This window comes from Salvia hispanica, chromosome 3, assembly GCF_023119035.1.
Source record: "Salvia hispanica cultivar TCC Black 2014 chromosome 3, UniMelb_Shisp_WGS_1.0, whole genome shotgun sequence".
Taxonomy (NCBI): Eukaryota; Viridiplantae; Streptophyta; class Magnoliopsida; order Lamiales; family Lamiaceae; genus Salvia; species Salvia hispanica.
Genome location: NC_062967.1, coordinates 642150 through 657708, shown reverse-complemented (window position 1 = coordinate 657708; position 15559 = coordinate 642150). Strand labels below are relative to the sequence as shown.

Below are 15559 nucleotides of genomic sequence, written 5' to 3'. Positions count from 1 at the left end.
TGTGGGATTTGGATCCCCTGCTATGGAGGAATCACAGCAGGGGATGCTGTGCTCTCCCATTCTAATATTTTATTCATAAAATATAATATTAAAAAATTAAGTTATTTTTATAATTAAAAATGATATGTGAGAAGCACAGCACCCTTGCTGTGATTCCTCCACAGCAGGGGATCCAAATCCGTTGTCTGTGTCCTCTCGGGTGGGCGGACTTGAAAGGATACTTCTCATGTGTACTCCCTCCGTCCCAATTAAGTTGAGGCATAATTTTTTGGGCATGGAAATTAAGAAATTGTATTGAAAAGTAGAAGTGAGGAATAAAGTAGGAAAGATAAAGAGAGAGTAAAGTAGATAGTGAAATAAAGTAAGAGTGATTTGATATTTTATTTTTTGTTAAAAAAGGAAATGACTGAACTTAGTTGGGACATCCCAAAAATGAATAAGACTCAATTTAGTTGGGACGGAGGGAGTATTTTTCTTTTCCTTTTTCTTTTTCTTTTTCTTTTTCTTTGTTTAAGGAATAGTTGAGTGAAAATATGAATAAAGTACTTCCTCCGTTCCATAGTAGTGGAGGCATTTCTTTTCGGCACGGAGATTAAGAAAAAGTTGTGTTAGGTGAGTTGAATAAATGAAGAATAAAGTAGGAAATGAAAAAGGTAGAGAGATGTAGTGAGAATAAAGTAAGAGAGAGTAAAGTGGGTGAGAAGAAATGTGTTGACTTTTACCAAAAAAAAAAAATGACTCTACTACTATGGAACGTACCAAAATGGCAAAATGACTCTACTACTATGGAACGGGGGGAGTAATATTTTTGTTCTTTTAAATGATGATAATTATGACTAAATATTTCACTTTTATTCGATACAAATTTTAAGAAATATAAAAAAATAAAAAATCTAGAATATATACCCTAAAATAACAATATGAGACATTTACTTTTTTAGGACATTTTCATTTGTATCCTCTAATATTAGTTGAGATACTAACAATAAGGACATTTTTTCAAGTGTTGATAGTATATATTTAGAAACACAAATTAGGGTCCTTTATTATTAAAAAATATCTCTAAACCTTTTTTTTTTATGGTGGGGGTTATTTGTAGGTTTTCACAATGAATGCGTTGCAATTTTTTTAGTACTAACTTACAATGCTGAAGTCAACTTACAATAAAGCTTTTCTTTTTTAAAAAAAAAACATTATATAGTTTGCAATGTGAAAGGTAAAGTTGAAAGTAAGTAGATTTAGGAAGAATTCGGAAGTCGAATATTCATAATGGAGGATGATAGTAATGTCACACAATTGTATCATATAGTAGAAATAAAGTGTAAAAGGGAGACCCATATCATAAGGGTACTTTGTTGTTGAATTTGGAGACCGAGATTTTCTACAATTCCAATAGTGTTTCCACTACTTTTTCTCCTATAAATAAGATAATAGTATCATTTTAATTTTCGTGATTTAGTTAGGCAGTAGTATACATAAAAAATAAAATAAATAAAGCTTTACATATGTAGCGTAGGAGAAGTGTTAATTGGTTTGGAAACAAACTGTACGACACCGTTTTGAACTCATGTGTAGATCACATTGTTTATTGAGATGATTCAAATTTCAAATTTACATAAGATCTGCACGACCAAGAATTGATCGTTCAAATTCAAACTGAAATTGATTTTATATATAATAATAACCATGCATAAACCATAACAATATATTCACAATAAATTAATTAGCAGAGTCAAAATCTATTGCTTGAAGATTAAAACAGTCTAGAACTGGCAAACCAGCTGGAGCACTTAATTACAATTATTTTTAATCAAGTGCCACAACAATTTTGAAATATATATTTTTAATATATTTGTGGACGCATTTTGTACGTACTTAAATAAAATATTTAAATGGCACTAACATTTATTTATGTATATGTTTTTGTGGTATATCACGTCAAACAAAGTGGCATGTCTTCCGCGAAGCTACTTTCCACGACTGCATTAATTAGGTCTTGTAAATTTGAAGTTATTAACTAAATACTTGCATAAGTTAGGTTGTTAAATTAATTTTTATTTCTGAGCAACAATAAATGCCAAATCATATTAATGTTAAAATTATTGGTTATAGTTAGTGCAGCATTGATTAGAGCACAGTGTCCAATAGGGCTTGTCCATGATCTACATTCTAATTCCAGGGTATGATTTTCTTAAAATAATAGTAGTAGAATATTAAATTAATTATTTCTTTCATATATATGAAATAGGAGTATTATATATTGATTCGAATAGACATGCATTTGATGATTTTATATAGAATTAATGTAGATAAAATATATAGCTATACAGTAGTACTATAATTTAATATTTATACAACCCATACTAAATCCACAGTTACAGAGCTGTCCTTGAGCTGCATCCACATGAGCAAATTAATTGTGCAGAGAAAATAAATTAGCAGAAATAACAAAATACTAGATAATCAAAGAAAAAATAAATTAAGATAAGAAAATTAACCAAATGAAATAAATGTATTAATTTTTGTAAAATGATAAAAAAAAATATCTAGTATATGAAGATGCCTTTTAATGCATTGAATTTGTGTCATTAAGTAAGGGGCCAATGGGAAATGAAATAGGGGGTCAAGCATTAAAGTTTGGAAGTGTAAATTACTACCCCACTTTTTCTATCACAAAACTAAAACAAGGTATGATGTAGTAATGTAAAAGTGTAGGTAGATGAATAAATAGGAAGGTCCACCTAAATTATGGACTGTATGATTATTAATTAGCAGTAGATATACATCACCTATATATCTCCTGTCCCCTGCTCAATTTTTTGGCCTAGAGAATTATGGTTGTTTCCTATTTCTACAACTTTTCACTATTATTACGACTCACATCATAATTTAATGTTTACCTCTTCTATGTTATCATATTTTTTCTCTCCCTATTGGGCTCTATAAATATTTTTTTTTTAGCAAAAGTGTGTTTGCAAGCCATCACATTAGGCTTAGACACAATAATGTGTATATATAACGATCAAGTCGATAGACATCGAGCAAAGGTCTATTCTAGCAGTCAAAAGCCATACAGTCAAAATTCAAACAAAAAACAGTACCGAAATCTCAACCAAACAATAAAATGCAAAACAATACTAAAGTCCCAGAGACATATTCAATTTAAATCAAATAAAAACAACACCATCAACCGACAAAAAACACAACAAGAAACAAACTCTAGGACATCGTCCACCACATAAACAATAGGCCAGAAAAACACGATCGGGGATCGGGGAAAACTAGCATGATCGAATTACCTATACGACTGTGTTTGTTGATAAAAAGATGGCTTGATAGTGTTTTCCCAAACTACAAAAATATTCATAACTTTATACCACCTACAAACATCTCCCTCTATTCAAAGCAACAATAAATTCAAAACTGAAAACGCAACTAACTGATCATATTATTATTTCCATATCTCAAGAATCAACACATCCCATTATTTTCCTTTAAAAAAGTTAGATTTGAGCCACTTTAATTCTCTACCTAGAGTGTCCGAAACATGTGGAAGATGCGCAAATGATGAAGTTGGCAGTCTACATCGCGGTAAATGGTCCTCGCTTCTGCTCCGTAGATCGTACGGCAGTGAACGCAGCGTGCTTATGGGAAATCGGAATCCAACGCTGGATAAGGCGCCAACGTGGCTCAACAGTGAGGATTGCATGGTCATGCGCACAGACAATCACTGACTGCCATTCCTCGCACGTGCTAATTCAGCCATGCTTTTGATTATTTCAAGCTAAAGATTAAGCGCGGGAAATTATCATGGTCCCTATCAATCACTTAATTTAATTAAGCTTTTGCACTTTTTATACTAACTTATACAATGTGATATCTTACATTACATCAACTTATTTTATTCATATTTAACAGTTAAATATTGAATTTATATTTCACTGATAATCTTTTACATTTTGTAATGCTCGAGCAGTCAAAAAGTAGATCGTGTTATCGTAGATTACATGAGTAATAAAGAAATTAGCTTCGTTGGGGTTTATGCCCCTCCCTACTTCCATTTTTGTATGCTAGTGTTTCTAAATCTTTAGTTACATAAAAAATGTCTTATTAACTGAAATATGATGCGTCGTCAAACTCTTGCACTTTTATTACACTGTGTTCCTTTCTGTCCGTGTTACAACTAGTCGTGCATATTAGTTATGTGGAGAAAAAACTTGCACAATGGATGTGTTTTGTGGTTTTAGGATAATATGGTTTCGAAGAACATATCTGACTTCTTAGTTTGAATCCAAATAACGACGTACCTGATATAAAATCGAACAAAAACACAAAAGTCTAAATTACTAGATTACATGAAATGCGTATTTTACCAACTCCAACTAGCTAGCAATAGTGTTTTATCTATTTCATTTCAACTATAGTACTTTTTTTTCTGATTGTCAAAAGGAAAGAAATTGATTTAGACACTATCCCTTCTTAGAACAAATATATAAGGTCTCTCAATTTGTAAAGTGTTTTGTGAGAATCAAACTAGGATCTCTAAAGTTGAGTAACACTTTTGAATAAAATTATACTCCATTTGTGAAGCTAAAATCCAAAACCATCCCACTCAATTTTGGTATTTTAGTTACATGATTAGTTTCAACATATCATGCGAAGACATGGCCTAAATCAATGGAGGAAACTGTGGAAAATAGAAATGTGGAGTCAACCAATTAGTTTCCGGATTTTATTGTATGATAATGGAAATTGGAAAACATTTGATTAATTTAATAGGTACTACTTGACATGTATTCATAGTGCTCGTAACAAAATATAATTTTTTAATAAATAACCACACGTGGAATTATGATTGATTATGTTTGGAACCGTGATTTGCTCTTTGTTCATACATGTTGGGATAGCATAGACGATATTAGAATTTTTCACATTTTATTTTTAATTTCGGATAAATACCGGCTTTCATCCCAATTCCCAAGTTCTCGTGACTTAATAAATGATATACTATTAACCATTATAATATTAGACGTAACCATGCCGTTGACGGCAAAATGGATATCAAAAAATGAAATGAAATCATTAAAAGTACACATTATTTCTAATATCAAGTGAATTTTTGGAAATGGTGTCATTTTTACCAAAAGAGCTTGATATGTCTCTCCCTTCCGACTTTTGAAAAAGTAACGGATTAACACTATAATTCTAGAGATATTTTATTTATATGGGTTAGTGGTAATATGTTTACTACGTTCGTCCCCCAAATTTTGACACAGTTTACCATTTCGATCCGTCCCTAAAAATTTGACACATTTTTACTTTTATCATTTTTTATAGTGAACCACATATTCCACTAACTCAATCCTACTCACATTTTATTATAAAACTAATACTTTAAAAGTAGGACTCACATCCAACCAACTTTTTCAACTCATTTTCCATTACGTCTTAAAACCCGTACCGGATCAAAGTGTGTCAAAATTTGAGGGACGGAGGTAGTATTATTTTTATAATAAATACTATTTCCGTCGTCTAATAAGAGTCCTATTTAGTTTCGGGAGTACAATGCTAGATGCGTGGAGTACACCAGACACATGGGTGACAAAATGGGGAAAGGAAAGCGTAAATCATGGTGGAAAATGGGAAGTGATCAAAATGGTCCCATTCCCATCCGCAATTTGCATGTGTGTTGTTGCGCCGCGCCGCCTACACCGTTTTCGCCCTCTTTAGACATCAACTACAATTGCAACTACATTCACACTTATTTAAGTAGTCCTGGCCTGTTTATGTGGATATCCGTCCCACTTTGACCCGACTCGAAATTTATAAATACTTCAAAAAGTACGTGTAAAAATTTAATACTAGTAATATTAATCTCACTTTTATATATTATTACTATTCTCTTTATTCTTTTAGCTTAGTCATTTTCAGTTAGAAAGTTTCTTCATAATTAGAGTCATTTTTATAATATATAATAATAATAAACATTTTTTCTCACTTTTACTTATTTTATTCCCTCCACCTTATTAACATTCTACTCTTTTCTTTCTCTTACTTTTTTTCTGTTTATTTAACACACTAAATATCCAATTTTTTAAACTCCAAGCTAAAAAGTTCTGCTTAACTTTTTCTTCTTCTTCTTCCTTCTCAAATCCATCATTTGCAGCGAAATTTCTTTCATGCAATTTCAACACTTCGGAGTCCTCCAATATGTATCGATTTGGTCTTTGGTATCGTCAATTTAATAATGACAAAATATGATCTTCAACAAATTCAATGGCAAAAAAATAAAGTTAGAGATTGGTAGGAGTTTAAGCCACTACCTTTACAGTCTAATAATTCCATTGCACACAAATTTTCCCAGCTTCATTTTATTAGCAAAGTAAGTATTTAGGTCATAAATTTAAGATATACTACTATAAAATAGTAGAGTAACTTTACCAAGTTGGAGTATAGTCTATACATGAAAACATGAAAACTTTAAGGAAAAAAACAAATCAACAAAAGAGGCCCCAAGATGATAAAGATTTTATCTTTTGTAGGAAATACTTATGCTAGTTGTCTTCTTATGTTGATGGATATAGGGAAATTTGAAATAAAAATGAACTGCTTTCCACTTTAAAAAATTAATTGAATTGCTTTAAACTTTATTATGTAACAAAAGTGGAATTAACGATTTTGACATGAAGATAATTATACAAGTAGTATATGTTCTATAGGGATAACCTTTTGAAAAATTAGTAACACTCGTGATGTGATAGCACAATAAATTGTTTTGCAAGACGAATATGTATGTCACAATTATCACATTAATTTAATTAGAAATTTTGGACCATACATGATTCTATTCATATATATGGGCTTTATATTAGTTGCTATCTTAACGAGAGAATAAGGATAGAACACCAAGATTTAATGTGAAAAACCAGAAACATGAAAAATTCCAGGCACACGAAGCAATATGCACTAGAGAATTGTTCGTAAACATATCACATAACGAATTATGGTAACAATAATCAGACCGCGGAGCTCTCAACGAGGGAATAATGATAACAAATATTTCGTCACAACTAAGTTGAGTCGTATTCCTCTTTGGGATGTCCAACTAAGTTGAGTTGTTTCCTTTTTTAACAAAAAACAAAACATCCAATCACTATTATTTTATTCCACTATCTACTTTACTCTCTTTATCTCTCCTACTTTAATCATATCTTTTACTTTTCAATACAATTTTTTAATCTCCATGCCCAAAAATTAATCTAAAATTAATTGGGATGGAGGGAGTATCACACTATAACAATTACATTCTCTCCATTTATCATCTATTTGGCTACTAAATTGTAGGGTACTGTTAATAAGAATATTACAAAAAATGGTATAGTTATTATTGAGGACCACTCTACAATAATAATGTTGGATGTGAAATCATTGTAACCGAGCTCAAGCGACAGGCATGGAGTGACACCAATTGATTTGTAGTAATACAAAAATTATATAACTATAGTATATAATTTATTACGAGGTAGTTAATTTCCATCATGAGAGTCGCCATCATCATCAAATTTTGAAATGAAATTTTACTACAAAAAAGCAACAGAGAAAACCGTTTGGTCACTATCCGATTGTATCCGATCGAAAATTCCATTTTATCAAGAGAGAGAAAAGTTAATAATACTACTATTTGTTATTCGAGAGTGACTGATAGTTCTCTATTATTTAATAAGAAACGCTCAAATGGCATAAATGCGCTTTTTCAGCATGCTAGCGATTTTAGGAGATTGGTCAAAGTATCAATACCAAGAGAGGGCATATGACTGTATGAGTTGGTGGTAATATTATTGTTTGAATTTAGTTTTAAATGAAAATTTAATGTAGATATATTGGAAAGAGTTAATGTGAGTGAGCACCACATCATACATTCATTATTAATTATAGCTATCCACATTTTTTAGTAGATATGCAAACATATAGTATTACTCAAAATAATAAAACTGTGGAGTCATTTTATTATTTACCATACAAAATATTTTAATAAATTTACATAAATTATTAATTTTAACTAGAGTTCAAATATTATTTAACTGTTCGATTTTAATAATTTGTATAATTTTTAAAATTTTATTTTACATACTAAAAGAATGAATTTTGTATTTTATGATTTCAATTAGAGAATGAAGGGAGAGAAATGAAAGAAATTAGTGTTGAAATGGTAGAGAGAGATGAATATATAATTTGGATGTGCTGATTAAAATAACTCTTAAGGTTAAAAAAGAAAGAAAATATGAAAATAGACTATTGTTTTAGTTCACTTGGTGCTGTGGAGTAACTTTTAATTCTGTGTATTATCAATGCAAAGACATAATTATATCAATACAACATGTAAATTTAAATATCAACACAAAAATATAAGTTTATCAACACAAGAATATTGATAAATTTACATCCTTGTGTTGATATTTTTAACATACAAAATTAATATTAGTTATTTGTTATTACTATAAATTAGTTAGTATTTGATCACACACCTAACTTTTAAGATGTAAATATATATATATACAATATCTCTAAGGCAAGAAAAATCACACAATATTCAACAAATTATGCTAAGCTATAAGTTTGTTACTATAGTATTCTATTCATGATAATACCTATACATAATTTGTCACTTAGCCATTCTAAGGAAGCCGAACTAGCCAATCGTTCAATAAAACCTCAATTGTTGGATCTCAAATTCCCAATTGAAACTATTGAATGAAAGGTAATTTAATCTTAATAAATTATCTATGGAGTACTAATATTTAATTTAGAATGCATTGTGACAAAATATGTAGTTAAATCCAGATATTATTATGATTGAAATCAAATCGAGGCATAGAGCCCCACGATTAGCGCCATACCGAACTTTGTTTGTATGCGGCTAGTACATATTTCGAGATATTTTCCATGGGCATAACGAATAAATTAATTAGATTAGACTAAATATATATGCATAAAATTCATAAATGAAGCAAGTGGGATTAATTCAAATATAATTTTTTAATAAGAAATGATGAATAGAAAGAGAAGTTGGATTTGCAGACAAGATTGGTATAAAAGCCGACATCCGAATCCCATGGATTATAACATCACCCCAACCGAAATATATTTTTGGACCCATATATTTTATTTAATTTTCTTCTATTGTTGTATTATCGAATTAAATAGATTTTTCTTCAATTTATTTTCTATTATTTAATTTTTTTTATTCGAGGATCCGGTTAGAGATTGGTGGAAGGTAATGGAAGCCACATATGTTATTTAAGAGTGAGGTCATAGCCTCTTTAAGAGAGATACCCGAGTGATGAATTTATGTTTATTAATTGGAATATATAGAACAAAATTCATTGCTCCCGCTTTCACTTCCACAAAATAATTAATAAAATAAGTGTGGTTGCGGCAATGGTTGGTCTAGGAAAAACTCATACGGTGAAACTCGTTGCATAAAGAAGGTTTTGCTGAAGCGTTTTTACTTTTCATAGAGCTATCATAAGGTTGAAGACTGATTTACGGATATTTCTCAATACTCATGGGCTAATAGTGGGGTCAGCCGATCCGCGCGACCCCTCCTAGACACATCCCTAGATCGTGGTATTCTATCGACGATTATGCTCAGTGAACTTCACAAACCGAGGCAAATTACATACTCCAAACATCTCAATTGTATTGGCTTATTTTTCGAATATCCCGAATATATAGGCTTGTTTCCATAATCATATAACAATTCCTATGACTAAAATTTTTAAGATATCTATTAATAAGATAAGGAAAAAGACATGTTATCAAAAATTTGGCTTTGCAAAACTAGTCCACAAATTGGCACATGGTGCAAATATCTTGTTTTCTTTCATTGAATAACACCATTATTTCTCAATAGCATATAAGTAGAGGGCAAAAATCTTATAGCCTTCTCAATTGTCATAACTATTTTTATGTTTAACAAAAGCCCATTTACCTTTAATTTTATCGTTTAATCTTTATTTAACGGTCCAATTAACTTTTTCCAACCGAATTTTGACTGAGTTGACTCAGCTTCACGTGGGAGTAATAAATATTGACAAACTGCAAGCGGGTATACGGTAAGCGGTGGGTCTGCGTCGGTCCGGCGAATCTCAGCCGTCGATTTGAGGGTCCACGAGAGAATGAGTTCACATTCACGGTGATTTCGCTTGAGGAACACCGACGACACGTGTGCTCACAAGCTTGTGATTATGAATGTGTCGAACATGTGATGGCTCGTGCATAACAACAAAAGGTCCACGCTGGTAAGAGGGAATGAGAAAAAGTAGTTGAAATTATGTAGTGGATAGTGGGGCCCATAAATAATAAAGTAGTAAAAGAGAAGAAGAAAAAGGTTGCCATAAATGGATATGGACTATTTGTATGAGACAGATGAAAAAGGAAATATGGTCTATTTCTATGGGACGGAAGGAGTATCTCGTAAGTAGTATTTGAATTCATTCTTATTTGTACTTATTTATACGGGAGTATTTGTGTTGATCATTGCAGCAAGATCTGTCTCTCCGTTGCCAACTGCGCGACCCTTGCTGACCCTTGCTGGCAGTATCTGTGTTGATCAATTTGTAAGTTGTGGGTATTCTCTTGTAACAATTGAGTGATCAAATTTTGACTATCTCATTGCTTAATTTTATTTTAAAGAGCCCACAGTCACAAATAATATAGAGGCATGGTTTTAACTTTTTAACCATATAAAGAGTGAAATAAAGCTTCTTATAGTATATTAACGAGAGAGAAATGAATGTATATATATAACGCTGGATTTCGTTGGAAACTAATTGGGCATAATCAATTGTAGCCTGTAAATAAAATAAAATTAACGAGATTTGATATGACAATGATGAAGAATGGAAGAATTGGAGAGGAAGTGATCATAGAATAATTTTATTTGTAACGTTTGTAGATGACAAATTCTTACGTATATGAGCACATGATTTTGTTCTTCTACAAAAATTTTGCTCATATTTTTTTTTTGCGCCAAATAAGTTGAATTTAACATACGATCATGATTCATGCCCACTCTGGTGAGTTGGAGCAAATCCATCTTTTTTATTTTAGAAATTATAACATGATCCAACATATACAGAGTTACTACGTTAAACTTTAGAAGATTGTCCATGTGTGGGTCATTTGATGATTAAGAAATACACGAATTTAATTATTCTTAGAATGAACTGTCATTTCTGAGAAAAATAAAAAATTACAAGAAAAGTTTTTACTCCTTGCTTTGATAAAATGTTAGTACAACTCATTTTTATCTATACATGTGTATATGAACGAATAAAACCTTTATCTATATCTATGAATATCGCCCTCTTATAGTATATCCATGCATATCCATAGAATTCTTCATCCACACAAAATTACGTACAGTATTTTTTTCTTTAAAATTTTGCTCATTTTGTTATTTATATGGAGTATAAATGAAATATATAAATTTAGATTAAATTATTTTTGTTTAAATAATTCCTTGTACGTGTAAAATAAATTCATAATTGAGCGGCGCACGTGAGCTAACAAGGAGTTTGGAACTGGCCATGTGATAGTAATTGGCGTCCCTATTAGACATCACACCATTTGCATACTACTACATCATGGAATATTGATAATTATACTGCGGAATAATAGCGTAATCAAATGCAAATTCTAAATATTATACGAATTCCTAGTTATGATTTGGATCGTTGAAAAATGTCAATAGATCACAAAATAATAGCAACAAAAATATCAATACAGTGTCAACGGGGTTGACATTGTGTTGACATCAAAATCTTGAAATTTTACACTGTGTTGACATTGTGTTGAAACCATGTTAATAATGTGTTGACGAGTTTGTACAATATATAGAGTTTGCATTTTATCAATACCCATACGAATTTTATTAAAATCTATCGTGACAAGGACTAGAATCAGAAGCTTGATTAAGTGTTGACAATGAGATTTATCTAAATGAAAGTTAATATTAGTAGTATTATATAATAAATGATTCGTTTTGGTCTTTCAATTTAATTTCTCTCGATTTTATTTTATTATGTTTTAGAATTACCTTTAATTTATTTCCCTTATACAAGATTTCCTTCATTTTAGCATTTATTTGCTTTCCTGTTTGATTAAAATATAGAAATGAAAAGCTATTAACCAATAAAATTAGCGTTGATTTTTTTCTTCCAGGATTTTGCTTGAATTTTTTTCTTATTAACTTTAACTTTATTTTGTTTTTGAATGACCCTTTATTTATTTCCTTTTTATAAACTAGGATTTCCAAAATTCATTTAGATTTTTATTTTATAAAAAGTGCTCTTTTGTGAAAGATTACAACAGTTTTAGGATGATAATATTGGGGTTTAATGCTTAAAAAAAATACAATTATGATGCATGATTATACAGTGGGCTTTCACGTACTATTATTTACAAATATGGCCCATGAGCCTAGAGTTCAACACACATATTTTAATATTGGGTAAACTGATGAAAAATATGAATTGTGTATTTGTAACATGTTCTTGACGTGGTATAAATATATTTCAAATTAGTGATATGGCTAAGTTATGTGCTAAGAAGTGTGTTGAGAAAAAGAATAAATTTCACAAACAATCTTATAACGAATGCCACATCACATACATTTTCATCAAAATTAGATCTCACGGGAAAATTGAGAAAAATGATAAAACTACATGGTTATATTAGACAATTTAAAAGTTGGAGGAAACCAAAAATTCGACTAAGATTCATGATTTTGCTGACTATTTTCCCTTTAATCAATTACATATGTAAAAATCTAACCAATGTCACTAATTTAGCCAAACCCTTCAAATTTGAGCAAAAGCATATTCAAAGTTGTGGATAACAAACTCTTTTCTGCATGAACACCGAGAAAACGAGACAGGTTTCGGGTTCAAACTTCACTGTTGGCGGTCATCCCTCCCCAACTCAAAAAGGAAAATTGACAAGGTGTATGTATTGTTTCTCTCTATGTAAACTAATCTTTCCAACCTTCCTTAAACCTACGGGTTGGAGTGAGGGGCAAGGAGGTTACCGGAGCTTCTTCATCATCCCATGTATCTCCCCAGCTGTTATCCCAGTTGTCGTTAGCATTGCTGTCGTTAGCATTGGTGCCATGGGAAACCGGAAGCTCCATATCGAGCCTTTGGTATTTGCCATCTTTTCTTGCAAAGTAGTTCCTCCCTGATTTTCTACACATGAAAATCGAAATACCAACTATTACCAAGCCACCCAAAAACACAACTCCCCTAGACAAAGTTGGCCTATAGATGCTCGAGTTCGAGGAGCTCAGGTTATGATTATCCGCCTTCCTGTTCATAAATTCATCTTTCAAATTAAGAGTGCAGTTGCCATGGGAGGCTGTTAGGACAATGGAGTGGCCATTTTCCACATCTCCGAGAGAAACCTTGACCTGAATGATAAGAACGTTTCAAGTTAAAAAGGACAAAATTCATACTGAGGTTCTCAACATGAGGCATATTTAGGAGTTTCACAACTCATAATAAATGCTACATCAGATTTATAATTACACATTGCCAGCATTTAATGGGATTTTCCCTTCTAGGTAAATTCCGGCATAAATCAAGAATGGGAACATCTTAAAGTTAGTAAAAAACAAACAGGAACGCTTCTGGCAGGTTTGATAAATAAGGTGAGACACAACATATGATAAAATGTAGCAACAAAAATGAGTTATTATACCGATTTTATTCATTGATAAATTACAGTACTAGTAGTAAATAAGAGAACACTTCAAAAAATAAGTAAAGTAAAAGTTGCAGACATATGATATAGGAATTGACGAAACATTAATAAAATTACCAGCCAGTTAGATACATACTACTCCATATGATTTGCATACCTCTGCATCTTTGTTCTCTTGCAATCCAATCTTTTTTCTCTCTAGCTGAACTGAGTCAGGGGCTGAAATTGTGATACTCTGGAAACCTTTACCTCTGTTCTGAATCAAAAGTGAAAGTGATGGCGAATCTGGAATTCAAAGGGCAAGAATTTATTATTGCTTTCATACCTCGAAGAGTTAGGTTCAATAAAGTACTTATAAGGCCAGAGTTCAATAATTCTCATAGGATAAACTTACAAGATAAGTATATATAGCTAGACCAGATACATAAAGTTAAAACTTAGTCGGCAAAATGCAAAGTTGAAGAGAAAATAATTTATGACAGCAATCAAGTAGTAGGACATACTACATGCAAGCATATTGTATGAAGTATGATGTGTCCCCCAATTTCTTGGCACAAGAATTGAGTAATGCATACATCTTTTTTCCAAATTCCAACATCGTTAAAAAAGCAGTTGAAGTGCTTATTTCTCAAACCATAACACAGGCAATCCAATCAAATCATGATAAATCAAACTCAAAAGGAACTAACATAAATTAACCTCATAATGTGAAAGCAAATCATACCATTCCCAGGAACTCTCAGACAAGCAACCAACGTCTTATCATCATCTGTACAATGATTCGACGTGGAATCACATTCTTCTCTTACCGGTGGCAATCTCCCCTCTTTAGATTCCCCATTCAACTCCGAACTAGACCCCTCATTCTTCATTTTCGACGCATCCCTCTCATCTCCACCATCCCCCTTTTTTTCCTCCTTGGGATCATTATTATCTAACTTAACAGCACTATTCTTTGTAAGATCAGCTGTCTCCTTCCCTCTATCATTACTACTATCAACTAACACTTGCCGATTTTTCGAGCCTGCAACTTCCTCCTAAAATTGTTCACGCCATATATTAGTAAATGAAATTGATAATTATACTTTTGCATTAATAAATACACTAAATTCAGGAGCTATCATCATTGATTACCTCCGAATCTGCAGCTACACGACAAGAAATTACTGAGGCAACAAGCAAAATCACCAGAAGCGTATACTCTATCTTCATCCCCAAATGATTAGCAGTTTCCAACAATTAATCTGACTAATTCAAAATTGGTCAACCTAACTAAACACACTAACAAAATAGCAGTTCAGAGTTTGCACAAACTTTCGTGCATTTGCTACCGATTAAAACAACAAAAATGAAATAGCATACTGATTTCTGATCACTGACCTTACGTAGCATCTAATTCGGAATAAATAGGCTGTCCTTCTCAGCTAGAACGGTAGGAATCTCGACGTAAACGGAAAGGGGAAAGGAAAATCTAGGGTTCGTGGGATTTCTGATGTATATTCAGCGTATACACAAGTAATCTGGTGTAGTGTATACGGTTGTATAAACACATTGCAGGTTTCGAATTTGTACATAGATAGTGGCAAACAAAGGTCATTCACTCACTTTGATTAGTCAAATTATTTGACTGAGTAAAATATTGTTCTTTGATGCGTAGATACTATTGGATAAATGTTAATGTGACACACTACATGATCTTTTTTCATCACTTCAAAATCAATAATACTAGCATTTATTTTATTTTAATTCATTCACAAAAATCAGTCAATATTTCATTTTTTTTTTGGTTTAACCACGG

General features: G+C 31.6%; 1 protein-coding gene across 4 annotated transcripts; it reads right to left on the bottom strand.

Annotated features, from left to right (window-relative positions):
* Window positions 1–12753: 12753 nt before the first annotated feature.
* Window positions 12754–15348, bottom strand: LOC125213014. 4 transcript variants are annotated; one of them, XM_048113349.1, is made up of 5 exons: window positions 15142–15348; window positions 14896–15042; window positions 14486–14798; window positions 13919–14046; window positions 12754–13468 (listed from the first exon to the last, which is right to left on the bottom strand). In XM_048113349.1, exons 2-5 carry the CDS (start codon window positions 14971–14973, stop codon window positions 13034–13036), a joined length of 954 nt encoding a protein of 317 aa, XP_047969306.1. In that variant the 5' UTR covers window positions 14974–15042; window positions 15142–15348; the 3' UTR covers window positions 12754–13033. The 4 variants fall into 4 exon arrangements, with proteins under 4 accessions (XP_047969306.1, XP_047969308.1, XP_047969309.1 ...); XM_048113351.1 differs by having other exon boundaries at window positions 14896–15033; XM_048113352.1 differs by having other exon boundaries at window positions 14896–15009.
* Between the last annotated feature and the right edge of the window lie 211 nt (window positions 15349–15559).